The 24,332-nt window shown below is 39.4% G+C and overlaps 1 protein-coding gene across 8 annotated transcripts in view; it reads left to right on the forward strand.

Moving 5' to 3' along the window:
- The window catches only part of TAF1 (TATA-box binding protein associated factor 1), a 71,138-nt gene that overhangs the window by 19,447 nt on the left and 27,359 nt on the right, over window positions 1-24,332 (forward strand). For 7 of the 8 annotated variants that reach the window (XM_038587686.1, XM_038587690.1, XM_038587689.1 and 4 more), the window contains exons 19-32: window positions 2,410-2,559; window positions 2,741-2,860; window positions 3,151-3,326; window positions 4,102-4,280; window positions 5,703-5,916; window positions 6,386-6,551; window positions 7,866-8,077; window positions 10,960-11,068; window positions 11,280-11,378; window positions 11,686-11,863; window positions 16,364-16,431; window positions 18,259-18,381; window positions 19,536-19,628; window positions 19,712-19,796. In XM_038587686.1, coding sequence (XP_038443614.1) covers window positions 2,410-2,559; window positions 2,741-2,860; window positions 3,151-3,326; window positions 4,102-4,280; window positions 5,703-5,916; window positions 6,386-6,551; window positions 7,866-8,077; window positions 10,960-11,068; window positions 11,280-11,378; window positions 11,686-11,863; window positions 16,364-16,431; window positions 18,259-18,381; window positions 19,536-19,628; window positions 19,712-19,796 — 1,972 coding nt within the window. The remainder of the gene's footprint in view (window positions 1-2,409; window positions 2,560-2,740; window positions 2,861-3,150; window positions 3,327-4,101; window positions 4,281-5,702; window positions 5,917-6,385; window positions 6,552-7,865; window positions 8,078-10,959; window positions 11,069-11,279; window positions 11,379-11,685; window positions 11,864-16,363; window positions 16,432-18,258; window positions 18,382-19,535; window positions 19,629-19,711; window positions 19,797-24,332) is intronic. The other variant, XM_038587687.1, reaches the window with a different exon arrangement.

Consider the following 24,332-nt stretch of genomic DNA (forward strand, 5'->3'; position numbering starts at 1 on the left):
ATTATTTTTACATTCTTATTAGCATTGTATAAGGTTCCAGTTTTTCCACATCCTTGTTAACACTTGTTATTTTTCTTTTTTTATTATTACTATTATGGCTCTCCTGTCAGATATGAAATGGTCTTTCACTGCAGTTTTAATTTGCATTTCCCTAAAGGCTAAGGGTGTTTAGCATCTTTTCATGTGCTTATATATCATCCAGACATCATCTTTGATCAAGTGTCTGTTTATCTCTTTAGCCCACTTTTATTTTTAGTTGGTTGCTTATTTTCTTTTTACTGAGTTTTGAGAGTTCTCTATGTATTCTAGGTCTGACTACGTATTCTAGGTCTGACTCTTTATCAGGTATGTGATTTATGAAGATTTTCTCCCAGCCTGTGGCTTGTCTTTTAATTGTTTTAACAGTGTTTTTTTCGAAGAACAGAAATCCAAATTGTCAGTTTTCTCTGTTACTTGGGGTTTTGATATGTCTAAGAAATTATCTAACTCAAGGATGCGAAGGTTTTCTTTTATGCTTTCTTCTAAAAGGTTTGTTGTTCTAGATCTTATGTTTAGATCATTTTGAGTTAATTTTTGTGTAGAGTGCAAGGTATAGATTAAGGTTCTTTTTCTTGCATATGAATGTCCAATTATTCCAGCACCATTTTTTAGAAAATTGAATGACCTTTTAAAATAAGAATTTAAAACAAAAATGTGATCATCTGACTTTCTTTCACAAAGACTTCTTTGGATCCTCACTTCTCTTAGAAGCTCCTCACATGATTTACAAGGTGCTACATGATTTGGGTCTTTTTTTTTTTTTGATTTGGGTCTTACATATAACTCTAACCACCTCTCATCTGTCCCTGCCCATCTTGTACTCTAAGCTCCAAACATAATAAAGTTCATTCAGTTCCCAAATTTCTTTCTGTTGCCTCCTGGGATTTTACAATGGCTTTTCCCTCTGCCTAGAATATTTTCTTGCCACTCTTCTACCATCCTATCTTCATCTATAATTTATATTTCATTGGAAGCTTACCCTGATTCCTGCCCTCACTCCCACCATTCATTCATATTGGATTATCATTTTTCTCTTCTTTATGTACATGTAACACTTTTTTAAAAGATTTTATTTATTTACTCATGAGAGACACAAACACACACACACACACACACACACACACGCACATGCAGAGTAGAGACACAGGCAGAGGGAGAAGCAAGCTCCATGCAGGGAGCCCGACGTGGGACTTGATCCCGGGTCTCTAGGATCATGCCCTGAGCTGAAAGCAGAGGCTTAACCACTGAGCCACCCAGGCATCCCTTTTCTTTATGTATATGTAACACATTTTACTTTGCTGTCAATGCACTGATCGTGTAGATTAAATTTGGTTGGTTATTTGTCTCTTCCTCACAAATGTGAGGTCCATGAGAAAGTAGTGCCTGGCATGTGTGTTAGGTGTTCAATAAATATTTGTTAAAATCATTGAATGATTGTAAATGAGGTCAAACTGAATGAGTGAAGAAGCATCGTTGTGTTCTTTTGAGTTGGAGTAGAAAATGAGTGGATGTCTAAGAATTTCAGAAAGTAAAGATTTTGTCAAATAACCTTTGAGATTGAATCTTGAATAGAGAATTGGCCATTTTTTAGCTAACTGTGTATACTCTTAACTGGTCTGTGTGGACAAGCACATTCCTCTTAATTCCCTGATTGGGGCACCTGGGTGGCTCAGTGGTTGAGAATCTGCCTTTGGCTCAGGTCATGATCCCAGGGTCCTGGGATTGAGTACTGTGTCAGGCTCCCTGCAGAGAGCTTGCTTCCTCCTCTGCCTGTGTATTTCTCTGTGTCTCTCGTGAATAAATAAAATCTTTTTTTTAAAAAATTGCCTGATTATTTTGAGGGGTCAGTAAAATACTATTCAGGGTCCCAGGAGAGGACTTCTCCCCAGGAGAGAACAGACATTTTTGACCAAACCAGTGGCAGAGGTAGAAATGGACCTGGGGTTAAAGCTGCTACTTTGCAAAACATGCTTATTATTTAATTATAGAATATATTGGCTATTCTAAAAAAGCCTTTTGAGCAATTGGGCAGTCAAATGCATCATCATCCTCTTTGAGCATCATGAGGGTGGGGCAACACTGTCTCTGAGAACTCTCAATATATCCCAAGTGATATGGGGCTAAAGGGTACTGCTCTTCCACATATTCTTCCTTACATTGGCTGAGATCTTGATTTCTATTTAATATCATAAGTACCACAGGGGGAGGAAGAGTAAGCTGAATACTGGGCAGCTTTATGCAACTATTCTTTGTGGATAATTTAAGAAAGCATAAAATCTACATGATTGTAATTATTCCTACCATCTAAGAATTGGCTACACATAGAGCAAATGTTTCCCACAGCCCTTAGAATTTTTCTCTATACCTCAGGTTCGCACTGCTCCTTGGAATACCACAAGGGCTTTCATTGCTGCCATGAAGGGCAAGTGTCTCTTGGAGGTGACTGGGGTGGCAGATCCCACAGGGTGTGGTGAAGGATTCTCCTATGTCAAGATTCCAAACAAACCAACACAGCAGAAGGTGAGACTATCTGATATCCTAGAAGCTAAAAATCAAGGGAAGAAGAAAGGGAGATTAGGAGTGGAGGCGAATGGGCTGGAGGATCTGGAAAACACTTAGGTTGACAGAATGGTTTAGGTGCCTACTATAAGGAGTTCAGCTTATTAGAGTTCTTGCCTGTTTTGTTTCATGTTTGAGGTAGGATGATAAGGAGCCTCAGCCAGTGAAGAAGACAGTGACAGGAACAGATGCAGATCTCCGTCGCCTCTCACTGAAAAATGCCAAGCAGCTCCTACGTAAATTTGGTGTGCCTGAGGAAGAGGTGAGTGTGGAAGAGGACGACTTGAGTCTCCTAGGGGCTGTGTATATAGAGAGAAAACCAAGGAGGCAGATGCAAGGAACTATCTGAATAATTTTGTGGTATCGGTTGTAGTATACTGGATCTTGGGCACTTTTTCAGGAGTTAGCTTTCTCCAAGCTTTCTGTTTAACCTGCGTTGGGTAATATATATATATTTTTTGGTCTGGCTCTCTAAGTGCATGCCTTGGTTTATTTATTTATTGAAATCTCTGATGATTTAGGTATATATATTTGTGTCTGTCTCTCTCATAGATTAAAAAGCTGTCCCGCTGGGAAGTGATTGATGTGGTACGCACAATGTCAACAGAGCAAGCCCGCTCTGGAGAGGGGCCCATGAGTAAATTTGCCCGTGGATCAAGGTTTTCTGTGGCTGAGCATCAAGAGCGTTACAAAGAGGAATGTCAGCGCATCTTTGATCTACAGAACAAGTGTGTTGTTTTAGTGCTGCAGCAAATCCAAGCTGGAAAGGGGAGGGGTCCCAGACACTATATTATAATAAAGAGGAGGTGGTTAGGTATCTGAGATTTCAGGGTGGTGTCTGTTCATAATACTGCAAGAATACCTATTCCTTTCAGAGCATCTTGGCAAAGGTTATGCATTGGCAAGAGATACTCTAGGTTCCATGGCAACTTTTGTGAGTGGTGATAGGGGACAGTGAATGTTTTTTCTGAAGGCTTACTTGTGAGAGGCTGGTAATGCTCTGTTAAAAATAATCGATGTGCTGATGTATTTCTCAGGCTTTCTCTAAAATTCTTTTTCTCTAGGAATTTTGTTTTTTTTTAAACATTTTATTTATTTATTCATTAGAGATACACAGAGAGAGAGAGGCAGAGACACAGGCAGAGGGAGAAGCAAGCTCCATGCAAGGAGCCCAATGCGGGACCCGATCCCGGGTCTCCAGGATCACACCCTGGGCTGCAGGCGCCGCTAACCTGCTGAGCCACCTGGGCTGCCCTCTCTAGGAATTTTGAAAGAGTTGCTGTGCTATTTCATGTTTCAAACTTGCCTTGTTGAGAGATGTCTAGGAAAACTTTGTAAAGCTTTTCCGTTAAGGCCCTCATGTCTTAGTGGATTTGGGGTATTCCTTTTTAAGGGTGATTTCCCAATTTCCTGCTGTTGCCTAAAGCCGTATTTCTTCAGCTCTTTACATTCTTTCATGTTTCCCCTCATCTTAATTTTTAACATTGTTTTTTCTCTTTTTAGGGTTTTGTCATCAACTGAAATATTGTCAACTGACACAGACAGCAGCTCAGCCGAAGACAGTGACTTTGAAGAAATGGGAAAGAACATTGAGAACATGTTGCAGAATAAGAAAACCAGCTCTCAGCTGTCACGTGAACGAGAGGAGCAGGAGCGGAAGGAACTGCAGCGGATGCTACTGGGTGAGGGTAGTGACTTCACAGGCAAGAAAGAAAAGGATCAAAAAAGTATAAATAATTGCAGACTAATAACTGAACCAGAGCTGGAGAAGGAAGAAGTAGGGGATGAGTGGAGAAAAGCCTGTAGATGAGGTAGAGAGGTTACTGCAAACCAAACTGTAGGTTTGTCAGGAGGCACAGATTGAAGAGATGCTGGCAATCCACTGTTGCCTTTGTCCATATCAGGCTTGTCCAAGCCAGGGCTATCAGTGCTGTATATCAAGTGAGCTTTCTGATCATTTATCCTAGAGGGTAAGAGTTATTAAAAACAGATGTTGTGGGTGAATTTGGAGGCTCTTGAACCCTCTGAAATCATATGTAAAATTCTGTGCAAATGTGCCTTTTCTGAGAAGATCCCCGACTTTCAGAAGATTTTCAGAGGAGTCCTAGATCCTAAAAGGAGTTAAAAATCACCAATGAAAAATTGTGGAAGTTGAGAGTGGGGATTGATAAGGGCCTGAACTGGTTTGGGATATGGATATTGGAAATGAAAAGAGGTGAAAAATCAAGGTGGCCTTAAGATTTCACTCTGGGCTTGCCAGAAAGATGGTGGTACCATTGATTAAAGTAGTAAATTTCAGAGGAAGAAGCAGATGTGAGAAGGGAAGATGTAATGTGTGGAGTTAGAGGTCCCCATGATACTTCCAGTGTAGATGTCAGGCAGACAAATGAAAATCTGGATATAGATACTATGAGAGAGAGGATAGAGGCTGAAGATGGAGGCTTAAAACTGTTCTCACTCCTAGTAGTCTTTTCCTTTGTTTCCTCCTCTCTATAAAAGCTTTGTAAAATTTTGTGTTCTGACTACTTTGTAAAGATGTGATAAAGTCTTTTCATCAGTACAGTCCTACCAGCAGGATCTACATCACACAGGAGCTCATTAGAAATGCAGCTTCTCAGGCCATACCCCAAACTCTGCTGAATTGGAATCTAGTCTAATGAGAATCCTCAGGTGGATCCTATTCATTCATGTTCAAGTTTGAGAGGCATAATCTAGGCCTTAAGACTTGGGACTTGTTGGCACCATTTTTCCCTTTGGTGCTTTTCTTTAAAATGATCAACTACTTGCTACTTGGACTTTCTCCTTTTGCTACTCAGAGGAATCAGAATACAGCTGCTATTTTTCTGTCCGCTATGTTATAACAAACATAGTTCTTTGAGTTCCTTTCAGAACTTCATGCACTTTGGAAAATGGGAACAGTGGCAGTGGTAAAATGAAGTCAGGAAAGGACAAATTGGTATATTTTGGGCCTGGTTGTGACATTGATACTTTCTGTAGAATGGTACTTCTGTAGCATGTTGAGCTTCGAGGTCTCCACTCAAACCCAGGAAAATGACCATTTGAGTGGTAGGGGGAATGTGTGGAAATCTCTTTCTGCCTTGCAGCAGCAGGTTCTGCAGCATCAGGAAACAATCACAGAGATGATGATACAGCTTCTGTGACCAGCCTTAACTCTTCTGCCACTGGCCGTTGTCTCAAAATTTATCGCACATTTCGAGATGAAGAAGGGAAAGAGTATGTTCGCTGTGAGACAGTCCGAAAGCCTGCTGTCATTGATGCCTATGTGCGCATACGGACCACAAAAGATGAGGAATTCATGTGAGTGTGACTCAACACTTTCCATTATGATAGGGAGGATGATAAAAGTGATGGGGAAAGAGGATGAGGTAGGTGCTTGAGTTTTAGTGACCGGATTCTGTACAGTTGGAAGTTGGAGGTCTGTGTTGGTTGCGTGCCTTTATTTAGGTCTTTGGGTTCTTACAGGGCCAAATCACAGGGAGAATTTCAAATTTGCTACAAAATAAAGGCCTGTTTTCAGTTCAACCTGGGTCCTTTGCATTGTGGTTGGTTGGCAAAAAGCTTAGGGATGACTCAGAATGTCTTATTCTGAGAGAGATGCCTCTCTACATGTGGAAGGCTGATGAGTGGGAGAGTTGGGAATGCCAAGTAGTCCCTTTTATTTCTAGCTGGATGGATTACTTTAGTTCTGAGATGTTTAGCTATCATGACAGTCATCTTGGTTTGGCTTTGCTTACGGTCCCGTGATATTTTCCCCTTTGTTATTCAGTCGAAAGTTTGCCCTTTTTGATGAACAGCATCGAGAAGAGATGCGAAAGGAACGGCGGAGGATTCAAGAGCAACTTAGGCGGCTCAAGCGGAATCAGGAAAAGGAGAAGCTTAAGGGTCCCCCTGAGAAGAAGCCTAAAAAAATGAAGGAGCGTCCTGATCTAAAAGTAAATATAATGTGGTGTGACCATAGCTAACAAGGCAAAGGAAGGAAGCATACCTTTTCCCTTAGCTTTTGGCATCTTCCCTAACCTAGGAATAAGGGCAGTATTGTGGAAAGCTAGTTTGATTTGGTGTGGCTACTCAGGTGTTACCAGTACCAGTGTGACTGGTACCAGCAACCTAATCTGGTGCCATTGGGTGTCATTTTATACTTTATCCGTTGGAAATATTTCCTAGGAGTTGAGGTAGGCTTGGTTGAGATAGATTTTTTTTTAAAGATTTTATTTATTTATTCATGAGAGACACACAGAGAGAGAGAGGCAGAGGGAGAAATAGGCTCCATGCAGGGAGCCTGACGTGGGACTCGATCCCGGGTCTCCAGGATCACGCCCTGGGCTGAAGGTGGCACTAAACCCCTGGGCCACCAGGGCTGCCCGAGATAGATTTTTTTTTAATGTGCACTTTTGTGTATGTGTGTATACATACATACATACATACTTTTAAAATTGTGCATATTAAAAGAGGCAACAAAAAAATTACCAGTACAGGTTGCTTTCCATAACTTAAGTAGGATTCCAGACATTACTATACAAGGTAACTATAATGTACAACATAAAAAGAGGACACTGTGGTATAGTGGAGAGAACCATGATTTTGGAAACAGATCTGCCTTCAGGTTCTGGTTCTGCCATTTAGTAGCTCTATGACCTTAACCTTTACCACTATACCTGTTTTTTTTTTTGAAATGGTAGCTGTTTCATAGTGTTGGAGTGATATAATGCATGGGAGGTACTTTATAAACTATAAAATTCTCAGCAAATGTAAGCTGGTGGTAACATGTACTGAGGTGATTAAATATTTTCAAGTTGCTTTCTTATATATGATATAAATATACAGTTGACCTCATATTACAGCTGAAACTGAGGTCAGTTGCAAAACTGAGACAGAAACTTGGTATTATTGAACCTTTTCCTTGGGACTGAAAATACACCCATGCTTGGCTGCCTGTGCTGCTGAATACAGTCTTCAGCTTCCAACAGACTTTCTCCTGCATATTTAACATTTTCATACTCTACAACTTGACTCGAGAGTGGAAATAGTCTCCCTGTTCTTCCTCACCAGAGGAATTCAGTCTCTGGATTGCATTTTATTTTGAATTGTCATTTCCATACAAGCTCTTTTGTCAAGTGGCTTCTTGTTGAAAGGTGTATAATAGTTATGTTAAAACAAAAGTTCAGCACCTGCCTTGTATGTATTTTGTAAAGCAAACATTAGGCAGCCTGTTTACCTCTGACACGTTGATACTTTTTCTTTTTCAGCTGAAATGTGGAGCTTGTGGTGCCATTGGGCACATGAGGACAAACAAGTTCTGCCCCCTCTACTATCAAACAAATGCTCCACCTTCCAACCCTGTTGCCATGACAGAGGAGCAGGAGGAGGAGTTGGAAAAGACAGTCATTCATAATGATAATGAAGAACTTATCAAGGTTGAAGGGACCAAGATCGTCCTGGGAAAACAGCTAATTGAGAGGTAAGGGATAGCAGGCAGGAAGTGCTATGGAGAGATCTGTTCAAAGTTGATGATATCAAAGGGTGGCAGGGGTAGATATGAGTGGAAGTCAGAACATGGGAACTTTGATGGATTTTCCTCAGTAATTATTGCCAGTAATGACAATTATGGTCTTTTGTCATGAAGCATTCCTTTAGGTTCTACCACTTGCCTTGGGGCTTGCTACCTAACTTTTCTGAGTCTTAGTTTCCTTATTTTAACCAAATAAAACCACCCTTACCAAGGTAGTTATGAAGATAAAATGACAGACTATATAAACATGTAGCACAGTGCCTGGCATGCCGTAGGTGCTCTTCCTATTTTACTTTAAGGCACTCATCCTATATGTAAAGTCCCTAATCTCAGAGAGTTCCAGTAACTGACCATCCTAAAAGATGGTTATCACAATGTCCTTTATGGCCTGCCCTACCCCCAATTCAGGATCCAATCCCAGTTCAAACATTAAATATTTTGAGTGTGTGTGTCTCTCTCTCTTTTTTAAAGATTGTATTTTTTTATTCATGAGACACACAGAAGCATAGGCAGGGGGAGAAATAGGCTCCTTGTGGGGAGCCGGATGGGGGACTCGATCCTGGGACTCTGGGATCATGCCCTGAGCCAAAGGCAGATGCTCAACCACTGAGCCACCCAGGCATCCCATTTTGAATGTCTCTTAATCTAGAACTGTTCTCTCTGCCTATTCTGTTTTTCGTGGCATTGACTTTTTTGAAGAGTCCAGGCCAGTTGTCTCCTAAAATATCCTATATTCTGGATTTGTTTGGTTGTTTTCTCATTGATTATGTTTAGATTAAATGTCTTTGGCAAGTTTACTAAAGAGGTGATGTTATGTACTTACTATACCACATCAAGAAGCACATAATGTCAGGTTTTCTTACTATTTTGATCATCTTGTTTAAGTGGTGATCCCCAGAACCCTCTATAATAAAGGTATGTTTTTACCTTTGTAAAGGTACCTATGCATGTGGGCGAATATCCTGTACCCTAACAATCTTTCAGTAGTTGTAGCATCCATTGATGATTGTTGCCTAACTCAATTGTTACATCAAGGGTTGTAAATAGTGGTTTTTCTAATTATAGCATTCTTTCTATATTAACTGGCATTTTTATAAAGAAAAGCTTTCCTTTCCTTTCTGTTTGAGTATTTCTATAGATTCTGAAATTCTTCCTTTTGTAAACTTAATATAATTTATTAACACTGTTTTCAATTGTGATAACCATATTGTCTCACTTTTGACCTCTTAAAGCCAGATCCTGTGTCCTTTTGAAACAATCCTGTAAATCTTTGAGAACGTCTTTGCTTTCTGACACAAGATGTTTTAGGCTGTCCTTGAAATTTCCTTGTTCAAGACTTAGAATCAGCCATTCTTCAAGGAGCCCTGGTTCCTTTTATCACAGAATGGTATTTAGAACCAAGATCTAGGTGTTAGGTATGCTCATTGCCACTGAGATGTCATTGCTGCTAGGCTTTTAGTGGATAGGCTAGGAAATACACATAAATTATAGATCACATCAAAATCTCCAATTCAAATCGTATCTACAGATTTTTCCTCCTCTTTCCCCATTTATATCTGTATCCTATTCCTGGTTTCCACCATCAATATGTTTATTCATTTGCTCTGTCTGTATATCTGTCATATACAAAGTATTTTGGGAATTGTAATACCAATATCACTAACAACAAATTTATAAAGTAGATTCAAGGTGTTTTCTGTAGTTTATTGTCCTTAAACTATATACCATTGAAGTTGTACAGCCAGGGTATTCAAAATATATTTGAACTCTTTTTTGAGTATAACTTTTTTTGTGTGTGTGTGTATAACTTTTAGTCAATTTGACGTATAGTTATATTCATTTGTCTCTGATTGAGACAAAATTGATGGGTACCATTATGTAATTTTCAGATGTATGTACAGTGTTGTAGATCGGTATTTATATACACTACAAAGTGGTCACCATCATAAGTCTAGTTACCACCATACAAATTGTTTCTGCTTCTATTAAGTGTGGGTTTTTAAAAAATTTTTTTAAAGTTTTTTAAAGATTGTTTATTTATTCATGAGAGAAAGAGACAGAGACACAGGCAGAGAGAGAAGCAGGTTCTCTGTGGGGAGCCTCATGCGGGACTCAATCCCAGGACCTCAATATCAGGACCTGAGATGAAGGCAGATACTCAACCTCTGAGCCACCCAGACACCCTGGGTTTTTTTTTCCATTCTTGATTTAATTTATCAGTATCTATAGTAGTCATGTTTTGAAGCACACTATGAAAGGAAATTGTAGTGTCTTGATCCCATACAATGGAAAGGAAAAAGGTGAATGGGCTTTTAATGATTGAGGGAAACTCAAGCTAGTTTTTTTTTTTTTTTTTGCATACCAGTTTTTAATTTCTTCCTTGTTTCCAGTATAAGTTTAGCTTCCTAGCCCTTGAACCCTGAGATAGAATGTTGGAGCTGGAAGAATTCTTAAAATTCCTTTAGCCTAGCTCCCTTATCTTCTAAATAGGAAACTGAGGTGAGGTTGTGTCTTGCCTGGTTCTTTATTAATTTGGAGATCCTATGAGGCCTTGCCTGATCTGAGCCTTAGAATTTGGATATCTAGGGACACCTAGTCCTACATTGGGCTTCCTGCATGAAGCCTGCTTCTCCCTCTGCCTATGTCTCTGCCCCCTCTCATGAATGAATAAATAAAATCTTTAAAAAGAAAAAAATTGGATATCTGGCCTTTGGTTTGGCTTTTCCTCCTCAGGCTCATGCTCAGGTACTTTGGACTTCTTCATTGTAGTTGTTTTTTTTCTGGGGACTAGATTTAGGGACTATATGCTATGAAAGTGTCATTGATTACAGTGCAGATGAGGTTCGAAGAAAATCTCTGGTTCTCAAGTTCCCTAAACAGCAACTTCCTCCCAAGAAGAAACGGCGAGTTGGAACCACTGTTCACTGTGACTACTTAAATGTGAGTATCTCCATTGCTTCTTTCTAACCAGGTGGGGTTCTCATTGATTCCTTCAGCCCTCTAACCCATGGCTCTAGCACAGCCTTAGATTCTTCCTTTGGCCTTGCCCTGAAAATAATGTGTACCGTTCATTACAAGATTTCTAAGCTATAGCTAGAAAGGATTGTTTTTCTTATCTAAAGAAGCACTCTGATTTCCCGTTTCTCCTTAGAGACCTCATAAATCCATCCACCGGCGCCGGACAGACCCAATGGTGACATTGTCCTCCATCTTGGAGTCTATCATCAATGACATGAGAGATCTTCCAAATGTGAGTTCATCACATTCATCTCTACAGTAGGAATGGCAAAGCCCTTTGTTCTATCTGTGATTTCAGATAGAGGGCAGTAGAGTATACTCATAGGTATATGGAATTCCTAATCTTTGGGATGTAGTTTTTTGGTTTGTTTTATTTTTTAAAAAATAGTTTAGTAGAGGAAACAGATCTACCTGCTTCATCTAGAAAGATTCCTTTGAGACTTGATGGCCAGGTAGACAGGTAAGATGTGAGAGTCTTCAGGAACTGTCTCTGCCAGGTGTTCTTTGCTCATGGATAATGCTGTCTCTTATTTGCACAGACCTACCCTTTCCACACTCCAGTCAATGCAAAGGTTGTAAAGGACTACTACAAAATCATCACTCGACCAATGGACTTACAAACACTCCGTGAAAATGTGCGCAAACGCCTTTACCCATCTCGGGAAGAGTTCAGAGAACATTTGGAGCTCATTGTGAAAAATAGTGCAACCTATAATGGTAAGAATCACCTGTTCCTTGACTGCAAAGATCACCTTTCAGATCCTTATTTGTCTCTAACTAGTCCTAAATTCAGACTAGATTGTACTGACTGAAAGGATCTACAGTGTATATGCATTTTGGGATTATGAAAATCAGTGCACATTTTTGTCCTTTAATGTTGCTTCTTGGAATGCCTGGGTGGCTTAATTAGTTAAGCGTCTGCCTTCAGTTCAGTCATGATCCTGGAGTCCCAGGATCGAGCCCCTCATTGGGCTCCCTGCTCAGCAGAGTGTCTGCTTTTCCTACTCCTTTTGCTTCTCCCTCTGCTCACGTGCTTGCTCATGCGTACTCTCTCTCTCAAATAAATAAATAAAATCTTAAAAAATAATAATATTGCTTCTTTTTAGTGCCACTTTTTTAATAATAAATTTATTTTTTATTGGTGTTCAATTTGCCAACATATGGAATAACACCCAGTGCTCATCCCGTCAAGTGCCCCCTCAGTGCCCGCCACCCAGTCACCCCCACCCCCAGCCCTCCTCCCCTTCCACCACCCCTAGTTCGTTTCCCAGAGTTAGGAGTCTTCCATGTTCTGTCTCCCTTTCTGATATTTCCTACCCATTTCTTCTCCCTTCCCCTCTATTCCCTTTCACTATTATTTATATTCCCCAAATGAATGAGACCATATAATGTTTGTCCTTCTCCGATTGACTTATTTCACTCAGCATAATACCCTCCAGTTCCATCCACGTCGAAGCAGATGGTGGGTATTTGTCATTTTTAATGGCTGAATAATATTCCATTGTATACATAAACCACATCTTCTTTATCCATTCCATCTTTCGATGGACACCGAGGCTCCTTCCACAGTTTGGCTATTGTGGTTAGTCCCACTTTTTAATGTATTCTCTGGAGAATTTGAAGTCTTTCTATCGAAATGAAACAGTTGCATGAAGATTAGTGGAAGGAGGAAGTGGGACTGATTAAATTGAAGGAGGAGACAGTATGGATGGAACCTGTGCAGAATGTGTGCCTATGACCATATTTGCTGTGTGTGAATCTTTGATTTGATCTATAGATTTGTTATAGGGGCTCTTACATGTTCACTTTGCTCAAGATCTGCAAAGAGAAGGAATAAGAAATCTGCTTTCTGTTCTTAAAAGGGGGGAAACAGTATAGCTTCTGCATATAAGGGATAAAGGTTTCTGATCTCCAGTTGTATCCTTGAGCACAGATTCATGTATTAGTGTGGGGATTAATAATACAGATAATGAGGGATCCCTGGGTGGCGCAGCGGTTTGGCGCCTGCCTTTGGCCCAGGGCGCGATCCTGGAGATCCGGGATCGAATCCCACGTCAGGCTCCCGGTGCATGGAGCCTGCTTCTCCCTCTGCCTGTGTCTCTGCCTCTCTCTCTCTCTCACTGTGTGCCTATCATGAATAAATAAAAATTTAAAAAAAAGAATACAGATAATGAGTCATGGCCCTGCCACTTACTAAGATACCCTAGACAAATTCTTAGATAAGTTACCTTAGACAGCCTCTCACAGCCTCCTCAGTTTTGTCATCTGTAAACATGAGACAATAGCAGTACCTAGATTCTTTCTTTCACAAGCATGCCTAACCCATTTATCTAGTCTCCTGTCCAGTGCCTGGCACCCATACGTACTAGAGACTCCTACCACATTCAGCATTATATTTCACTAACTCTCCTATGACATTTCTTCACGCCTCTTGCATGGTCTTTGCCCTGTCTGGAATGCCCTTTGTTCCCTTTCAATGGTGAATTTCCATTCTTATTTCCAGACCAACTCATATCATTTCTTCATGAAGACTTATTCATACTGCCCAAAATACCCATTTTTTTTATCTTCTGTCCTCCCCAGTACAATTAAATCAACTTTTATGACTTTTCTTAAAAAGATTTTATTTATTTATTTATTTATTTATTTATTTATTTATTTATTCCTGAGAGACACACAGAGAGAGGCAGAGAGATAGAAGGAGAAACAGGCTCCCTGCAGGGAGCCTGATGTGGGACTCGATCCCTGGCCAGAGATCATGCCCTGAGCTAAAGGCAGACGCTCAACCGTTGAGCCACCCAGGCGTCCCAACTTTTATGACTCTTAACTGTGTTCTATATAATTACTGAATCTGAATTATTGTATCCGAATCTCCAGTCACTTTGTGACCTCCCAGAGAGACTATGTATTATTCATCTTTGTATTCTCAGGGCCTAGCAGAGTGCTCGACACAGAAGGGAAGAACACATTTGTTAGGCCCAACTGTCATTCAAGTTACAAGGATAAATACTTAATGGAAGAGGAATGAGAAGATGTTAAGAGTCGACTTAGAAAGTACAGAGCTGAGGTACCTGTAGGTCATTTAGGTAGAGATTGTTAGTACAAAATAAAAATCTAAGTTACGACCTTTTTACAGCCTGACAATTTTCTTTTTTTTTTAATTTTTATTTATTTATGATAGTCACAGAGAGAGAGAGAGAGGCAGAGACACAGGCAGAGGGAGAAGCAGGCTCCATGCACTGGGAGCCCGACGTGGGACTCGATCCCGGGTCTCCAGGATTGCGCCCTGGGCCAAAGGCAGGCGCCAAACCGCTGCGCCACCCAGGGATCCCCTGACAATTTTCTCTAGCTCAATCCCCTTTCTTCCTCATACCCGTTGCTGATAATAGAAGTAGTAGCAATGCTACCAGTGGCTCCAGGTGCCCTTCTGGCAACTCTATCTGGTTGCCTTATTTAGACTGATGATATTACCATCTATCTAGTTGTACATCCTAGACATGGTGGTCATTGTTGCTTCTACCCTCTCTTCTGCATATTCATAGGTTACTAAGTCCCATGAATTGTACTCTCTACATACAGTTTGCTGGAACACATCCCCTTCCTTTTGGTCTTTGTTGCTACTATCTTGGTTGAAGCCCTTGTCATTTATTTGACCCCTTGCAGCAGCTTCCAGATTTTCCCTTTGCTGCTTGCCATAATTCTTCACACTGTTGATAGGGTAATTTCTTCTAAAACACAGATTTGGAAATTTTTTCAGCATGGAATCTTTAGCGGCTTTGTATCATTGGCGAGATCTTTCTAATGTGGCCCCTCCTGCCTTTCCAAGTTCCATTTCCTGTTTATCCTCTACGCATACTGTGTTGCAGTTGTATTAAACTACTTATGGTTCTTGCGAAATGTGCTGCCGCATATTTCTGTTATTTTGCTTATCTTTGTATCTCTGTATACTTTTTCTTCCCTCTGGAATGTCTTTCCACTGTCTTGTCTACGTGATGGTCTACATGGTGGATCTCTACTCTTCACTAATGACACTACTCAAATGTCAGCCACAGCAAGCCTTTCCCACTTCCCAGTATGCAGATTTAATTGTTGTAAAGCAGCTTACAACATGTTTCATATGCAACCCTCCCATATTTCCTAGAAACCAGTGTATTTCTCTATTTGCACTATACTCAGTTTTTTAAAAAAATTATGGAAATTGTTAGGTATATACAGAAGTAGAATAAACCTCAGCACACCTATTCACCTAATCAACAATTACCCTCCTATGGCCAATTCTTGCTTATTGTTTAGTCTGTATTTCCAGACTATCCAGCTTATCGGTGCATCCATAAATATTTCAGGCACTCAGACTATTTTGGCAGTGATTTATTTTCATGTCATTTTCTTTGACCCAAGAGCTAAGGTAGGAACTGTGTCTTATTTTCCCTTTATTTTCATCATTGAATACATCACAGACTATCCCTAATCATTCATTGAATGAATAAACAAATAAATGCTAGATTAATTAATTAGTTGAGAACAGAGTTGAGGCTTAGGGTCTCGGGAACACTTACATAAACAAATAGAGAAAGATAGTCAAGCAAAGGATACTGAAAGGAAATAGTCAGAATTACTGCACCTAGATGAAAATGTTTTAATTATCTCTATAATGAGCGTAAATCAAAGCAGCCATAAGTGGGGACTGTAGGAAATAGTTCGAGTATTTTCTGAAGCTCTTGTTGGATTTCAAAGAAATTCAGTAGTCTGAGATGAGATGGAGAATCTTTTATTACAAAGGCTTTGGATTAGCCTCATGTTGGAAGGACATTCTAAACCATGAGTTGTATAAACAAAGATTGTGATCATGAATTTTATATGTTAAGTGTGGAAAGATTGTATCATGCATTCATGTCTTCAGCCATTCTTAAATTATCATTCCCTGCCGATAGTATTACTTTCAAGGTATTAAAAGCAGCAGTATCAATAGTAGTACTGTTGCATATATATAAAAATAAGAAAGAGTTAAAATTAGTTTATTTATCAATACTGTGTATCTGTCATGTGTTAGCACTGAAAAATGGAGATAAAACTAATATATCTGTCTAACCTAGCAGCTGGGATGGTGCCTGGCACATCCTAGGCATTTAAGTAAATGTGTTAAAAGTCTAGAGAGGTATTGGCAGCTCTCGTCTCCCATTTTTAAAGGCCTCACTTATTGTTCCTCTATAAATTTAGGTCCGAAGCACTCATTGACCCAGATCTCTCAATCTATGCTGGATCTCTGTGATGAAAAACTCAAAGAGGTAAGATTTTTTTTTTTTTTGAGGTAAGATATTTAAAATGAGAGAAAGCCAGTGGCTATATTGGCTGGTTCATTCAGAATATGGGGGTCATAAATTTGAATCCCATGGTGGGTGTAGAGATTACTTAAATAAATAAATATTTAAAAATAAATAAATAGGGGATCCCTGGGTGGCTCAGCAGTTTAGCGCCTGCCTTTGGCCCAGGGCGCAATCCTGGAGTCCCAGGATCGAGTCCCACATCAGGCTTCCGGCATGGAGCCTGCTTCTCCCTCCTCTGTCTCTGCCTCTCTCTCTCTCTGTCTATGTCTATCATAAATAAATAAATAAATAAATAAATAAATAAATAAATAAATAAATAAATAAATAACTCTTTAAAAAATAATAAGTAAATAAATAAAAATAAATAAATAAAATGAGAAAAAGGCGTGGAACTTGAGGATGGCTAGTAGCAGGATTGAGGAAGGAGGGAATGGTAACAGAAGGAAAAGTAGAGAAATGTAGAAATAGCAGATCTTTAGTATGTTAGAGAAATTATATAATCCAATTCCTTCTTTTGTAGATGGAAAAACTGAGATCCATAGAAAAAAATTACTTGCCCTGGGCAAGTAAATATTATATATTAACTATTAAATAGTTATTAAATAGTGTAGCTAAGAGTGAAATCTAGAACCCACAAAATGTTAAAAAGGGCTGAGAAAAGTGAATTCCCGAGAAGTCAGCTAGAGTTAAGAGACTGTGAGACTGTTTTGGCAGAGAGAAACTTTAATTTTTTAAAGATTTTCTTTTTTTTTCTTAGGGAGTGGGGAGAGGGGCAGAGGGAGAGAAAGAATCTTAAGCAGGCTCCACACCCAGCATGGAGCCTGACACAGGCCTCGCTCTCGCAACCCTGAGATCATGACCTTAGCCAAAATCAAGAGTCATATGCTTAACCAACTGAGCCACCCAGTGCCCCTATATCCATTTTCTTACCAAAAAAATAGCACCTTCCAAGCTTATAAAAAGTGGGAGTATGATGATGATGTGAATATTAAAGTAGACATTTCATAAAAGAGGATAATCAAATGGCTCATAAACATGGAAAGATTAACTTGATCAGTCATTGGGGAAATGCAAATTTAAACCATGTTTAGATGCTACTGTATGCCCACCAGAAAGGCTAAAATCTGAAAAGACTAAAAAATAACTGCTAGTACTAAGTGTTGGTGAAGATGTGGAACAATTACAACATAAACTTATTCCTAGTATAGTCTGAAAAGAACTTTTTGGGTTCAATTCCCATATGTAAAAGTCAGTAACCAACAGTATGTTCAGTGTTTTCAGCAACAGTTTACAGCAAAAACAGCATAATAGGGCAGCCCGGGTGGCTCAGCAGTTTAGCGCCTTCGGCCCAGGGCCTGATCCTGGAGACCTGGGATTGAGTCCCACGTCAGGCTCCCTGCATGGAACCTGCTTCTCCCTCTGCCTGTGCCTGTCTCTCATGAATAAATAAATAAAATCGTTATAAAAACAGCGTAATATTAAAACCTAACTGGGTGAAGATATTTTTGTTGTGGGAGCTAGTTATCAGTTCCCAGGGATGTGTATCTTTGTGACCTACAATAATAGAAGATAGAATACCTAAAGTAGCGGTTGGTACATCCCTTTTGATCCTTTCACTAGAATATCATTTCTCTTATTTGGACTCTCTGCCTGGAACTGAAGTTGAGAATTCAGTTAGGCTTTTTTGGGCAAGGGCAGTAGGTAACTGAACCGTAAATTATCAATAAGTTTCTGCGGTGATTACACATCAGGGAAACCTCGTTTCTTCCTTGCTTTGTTTCATATCAGAAAGAAGATAAATTGGCTCGTTTAGAGAAAGCTATCAACCCCTTGCTGGATGATGATGACCAAGTAGCATTTTCTTTCATTCTGGACAACATTGTCACCCAGAAAATGATGGCAGTTCCAGATGTAAGTAGTCTCTGTGCTAAATGTTGTGGAGAGGGGAGTCCCTGGGTGGCTCAGTGGTTTAGCGCCTGCCTTCAGCCCAGAGTGTGATCATCAAGTCCCGGGATTGAGTCCTGCATCGGGCTCCCTGCATGGAGCCTGCTTCTCCCTCTGCCTGTGTCTGCCCCTCTCTCTCTCTCTCTCTGTGTGTCTCTAATGAATAAATAAATAAAATCTTAAAAATAAATAAATAACTATTGTGGAGATAATACAGGGGAAGGGAAAGGACAGTAGAGTATATATGGGTATGTATGTTGGGGAGTCTGAAGGGTAGTGTTTATAAATGCAAACTGGCATATAATTTTAAAAACTGACCTTTTTGCTGTATGAGTGTTTTATCATTAAAATCAGAGGCCATGGGCAGCCCCGGTGGCTCAGCGGTTTAGCGCCACCTTCAGCCCAGGACATGATCCTGGAGACCTGGGATCGAGTCCCACGTCAGGCTCCCTGTGTGGAGCCTGCTTCTCCCTCTGCCTGTGTCTCTGCCTCTCTCTCTCTCTCTCTATGTCTCTCATGAATAAATAAATAAAATCTTTAAAAATAAATAAATAAAATCAGAGGCCAGGAATCTGTAGATATAGAATCTTTTTTTCCTATTGTTGACATTCAGTATATGAAAGCTCCTGAATAGCCCAGGAGAGAAATTAGGATGCCAGCTAATGGGAGGCTTTTGATTGAGAGGTGCTTCTTAACAGATGGCAGTTTATTAATTATCCAGTATTTGTTATCTTTTGTTTGATTTTTTTTTGTCTTTTACAAACTTTATGGCAGGACTACTATGTTGACTGTATCATTTTTTGGTAACGATTCTTCCTTAGGAATTCTGAACTGAGTTTCTTTTTGTGTTGTAGGCATATGTTATATATGTGTTCATGCTATAAAACTTCTGGATAGGACTGGGGAATAAGAAGTTTTAATTGTGAGTATAGAGCAGGGATTCTTCCTTAAAGGAATCCATGAACCCCTTAAATTGTATACAAAATTTTGTGTGTCTTTCTGGGAAAAGGGGTTCATAGCATTTGTTGGAACCTTTAGAATATTTGTGACCCAATGATGGTTGAGAATCTCTTGTATAAAGAATGGTTTCCATTTAATTTTTCGTGCTTTCTGTTTTCTAGTCTTGGCCATTTCATCACCCAGTTAATAAGAAGTTTGTTCCAGATTATTACAAAGTGATTATCAGTCCAATGGATTTAGAGACTATACGTAAGGTGAATGATTTGAGATAAAATGTCTTTTTGGAAGCCAGTAAATTTGTACATATATCTAAGTCCCTGGGTTCTTTTAATTACAGAATATCTCCAAGCACAAGTACCAGAGTCGGGAGAGCTTTCTGGATGATGTCAACCTTATTCTGGCCAACAGTGTTAAGTATAATGGTGGGTATTTCTCCTTTTTTTCCCCTTCCTATCATTCTCTCCATCCAGTGTTAGTTAGCATTACTAAAATTTAATTACATGAAGTAGCCTTGAAAAGTACTCTGCCTTTTTTTTTTAAGCAGGCATATGTTTTAGTGTGTTTTGTAAAGCTTGCTAATAACTGTTAATGATGAAAAAGCAATATACATATACTTTTTTAAACTTTGGAAAGCACAGAAAAATGAGAAGAGAATAAAAATCAAATGGATCTTAACTTTGGGCTTTGAGCTGTCATGCTTTCCATGAGATGTGAAAATTCACCTATGCCCTGGGCCCTTAGATGGAGCTTAAGGAAATGTGTAGCTATAGACCATAGTGAGCTTCCTCAGAGTGTGGAGTTTTGGTTCAGTACACAAACCGATAATACATGCCCAGCTAGTTACTTCCTTCTATATTAGCAACTGAATCTACTGGTCAGAAAGACATAGTTACTCTGCTCACATAATTCACAATCCAACTGACGGAGAGAGACTGTTAAAATGCAGTTTTACAAGAGCTGTATTAGAAGAATGTACAAAGTGCATTAGAGGAGAAAAAGGAGCATCTCAACCTAAGAATGAGGAAAGGCTTCATAAATAAGCTAACAAAGACCAATGTTGAATGACTCACTTGTTAGGAAACATTGATTGAGCACCCTAATGTATGCTGGCACCGATGGATGCTACAAATATAAAATCAAAATCAACTGACATATGATTCCTGCCCTCAAATTGGTTGTAGTTTATTTAGGGAAACAGAAAAGAAAATTTTATCTAGTTAAATATTATGCTAGATGTAGGCCTATAATACCATAGGGATACAGAGACACCATATCTAAATCAGAGTGGAATTCAAGGAAACTCTCTAGAAGAGAGTTTGCTTAAGCTGAGTTCTAAAGGCTCAGTGGAGTTGCCAGGAAAAGACTAAGGAGAAAATGTTCTAGACATAGAAAAGCAGCACATAAAGATACAGAGTCTGAAATTACATTATAGGCTTAAGAAACAACTGGTTGGGGTTGCAATGATGTATACATGTTGGTGAGTGACTGGTTCTATGTAGAAGTCTCTAGGAGTCAAATCCTAGAGACCTTTGTGTGTGCCCTGTGTCATATTTAAGGGATTTTACTTTATCCTGAGCAGAAAGACATTGAGGAATTAAGCACTAAAATGGCAATCTCATATAATTCCTTAAGCAAAATAGAAGAGGGAGCTAAGGGCATTTGAGAGAATTGCCTAGCATACTGAGGTCTCAACTAAAATACCCACGTGATTGTGTGACTTTTTTGCAGCAATATTCAGCAGCTGAACTAGTATGGCTGTACATTTGCTAGATACAAGGGACAGAGAATTGGAAGGAGGAGGTGAAGGAATGGACAGCCAGAAAGACAGATGAGGAAATGGATATAGAGAAGAGAATGTTTAATGCCATAGAGAAATGAAAGAATAAGCAAGTTCAGAGAATGATACTTGTCTAGAACTTATATATATCATTAAGGGAAGGTGATTGGAGATGAGCCTTCCATTTTTCTTCCATCTGGGTTGGTTTAAAAGAATCTGCTTTCTCCCTTGTACTCTTTTTATTGCTCACTGGAAATTAGAGAATGGAAATGCCCTTTGTTAAGTCAGTTATGCTCCATCATTTTCTCCTAAAAACACCTAAAGCTGATCACCCAGAATTCTGGCAAAAGAAGTGTTGAGAGGCTCACAGATGTCTAAAAATGATTGTAACAAGTGATAAAGCAAGAGTGTTAGAGAAAGCCTGCTTGGCCTTGGTGATGGCTGGCTTAAGATAAAAGGCAGATTTAAAAGGCGCTAATGTAAGACAATAAGAAAAACCCAGAAGACGCTAAGTGAAAAATGCACAGAGGGCAAACAGGCAGATCACAGGAGACTGACATGAAATAGCTAATGAACATGAATAAATACTGAGTTGCACCCAATAATCAAAGAAATGCAAATTGAAACAAAAAGATACCTTTTTCCCACCTATTAGATGAACTCAACTTTTTTTTAAATATTTTATTTCTTTATTCATGAGAGACACAGAAGAGAGAGAGGCAGAGACACAGGCAGAGGGAGAAGCAGGCTCCACGCAGGGAGCCCGACATGGGACTTGATCCCGGCTCTCCAGGATCAGGCCCTGAGCTGAAGGCAGGCGCCAAACCGCTGAGCCACCCAGGCATCCCTCAACTTTTTTTTTAATGAAAGTATTCAATGCGCATGAGGCAGGTGCTCTCACATATTGCTCTTGGCAATATGTAAGACATTTCTGGAAAGCTCTTTGGCAGCATTGAGAAACTTAAAAATAGGTAAGTAAACAGATTTCATAATCAAGTAAACTTGAATTTGAATATTGGTCCTACCACTTAATAGCAGCATGACTTAGGGCAAGTAACTTAGCCCTTGCTTTCCTGTCTATAAAATGGAAATAATAATAGTACCATCCTCAGAGAGCTATTGTGAAGATTCAGTAAAATAACACATGTAAGGGCAGCCCCGGTGGCTCAGCGGTTTAGCTTCACCTTCTGCCCAGGGCATGATCCTGGAGACCCAGGATCGAGTCCCATGTCAGGCTCCCTGCATGGAGCCTGCTTCTCCCTCTGCCTGTGTCTCTGCCGCTCTCTCTCTGGGTCTCTCATGAATAAATAAATAAAATCTTAAAAAAAAACACATGTAAGTTTAATGTACATGTAGGGTATATCCAATATGGTAGAATACCCTAATCAGAGATACAGGCAAAGATATTCATAATAATGTTATTTATATTAATGAGAAATAATCTGAATGGTTAATGTTGAGGGAATGATTATTGTGCCATCTATATGATGGATTATCATATAAAGATTGAGCACTCTTTTTAAAAAATAATGATAGTAGTGTTCACAATGTTAAGTAAGCAAAACATAACACAAAACTTCTTTTATCTCAGTTATGCTTTTTTTAAAAAAAAAGATGTATACATAGAAAAAAACTGAAGGAAACATCAATGTGATAATAGTGGTTATTTCTGAGGTAGGGTTAGGATTTTTTGTTTGTTTGTTTTCATCTTTTGTATGTTTTCCAAGTTTCCTACTAGTATGAAAGACCGGAAATTCTTCCTAGAGGTTTTTGAATTTTGAAGGATGATGATTATAGTAGCTAATTCTATATTTGGCACCTTCTGGGCCAAGCTGAATAGTAAAGTAGAGAAGGGTGAAGAAATTCTAGGCAGGGACCACAAACAGAAAAGTAAGGGAGAGTGTCTTGGATAAGGGAAATGTAAATAGTTGTTTGGCTAGTATGAAGAGTGGGAGCTACTTTTGGTGATAAGAGAGGAGTTTTTCAAGGTAGATGGGGTCAAATCACAAAAGGCCTAGTATGTCACACTAAGCCTTTAAAAGGAAAGAGGATTATATCAGGTATTTTAATGAGATCATTCTGGAAGCTATCTAAAGGATAGATGAGAGGGGAATCAGGTATAGACCAGGGAGCACCTGGGTTGCTCAGTGGTTGAGCATCTGCCGTTGGCTCAGGTCGTGATCCTGGGGTCCTAGGATCGAGTTCCATATTGGGCTCCCTGCAGGGAGCCTGCTTCTTCTGCCTATGTCTTTTCCTCTCTCTATCTCTCATGAATAAATAAATAAGATCTTTTAAAAAAGATAGAAACCAGTAGAGAAACTATTGATAATAGTCCAAGTTAAAAATACTGAGGGCAAAAAAAAAATACTGAGGTCTTGGAGCACCTGGGTGGTTCAGTTTGTTAACTGTCTGCCTTTGGCTCAGGTCATGATCTTGGGAGTCCTGGGATTAAGCCCCAGTTGGGCTCCCTGCTCAGTGGGGAGTCAGCTTTTCCCTTTAACTCTGCCCCTCTCCTCCACTCATGCTGTCTCTCTCTCTTTTGAATAAATAAATAAAATCTTTTTTAAAAATACTGAAAGCTGGAGCCAAGGTTAAGTAGCAGTGAGAATGGAAAGATGGGGACAGATTGTAGAGATACTATGGAGGGAGAATTGATATCTTCATAAATGGTTGGAAGTTGGGGGTGTTGGGTCAAGGTTAGGGAGAATTCAAGATAATGCAAAGCACTCATGCTCTTGGGTAAAAACATAAATGGGTACAAACTTTTTAAAGGACGGTAAATGGGCATTACTTTTGATCAGTTTCACCTCTAGGGAATACTCCACACATAAATAATTGCAACATCATACAGTTGACCCTTGAACAACATGGGTTTTAACTGTACAGGTCCATTTATACACAGACTTTTTGCAGTAGAGTACTGTAAATGTATTTTCTTTATGTAGCATTTTCTTTTCTGTAGCTTACTTTACTGTAAAAATACAATATATAACATATAATATACAAAATATGTGTTGACTGTTAATGTTTATCAGTAAGGCTTCCAGTCAACAGTAGGATCTTTATCAGTTGTTAAGTCTTTGGGGAATCAGAAGTTATAAGCAGATTTTTGATTGCGTGGGGTGTTGGCACCCCAAACCCCTATGTTCAAGAGTCAACTTGTAATTGCAAAAACATGGGA

This window comes from Canis lupus, chromosome X, assembly GCF_011100685.1.
Source record: "Canis lupus familiaris isolate Mischka breed German Shepherd chromosome X, alternate assembly UU_Cfam_GSD_1.0, whole genome shotgun sequence".
NCBI lineage: Eukaryota > Metazoa > Chordata > Mammalia > Carnivora > Canidae > Canis > Canis lupus.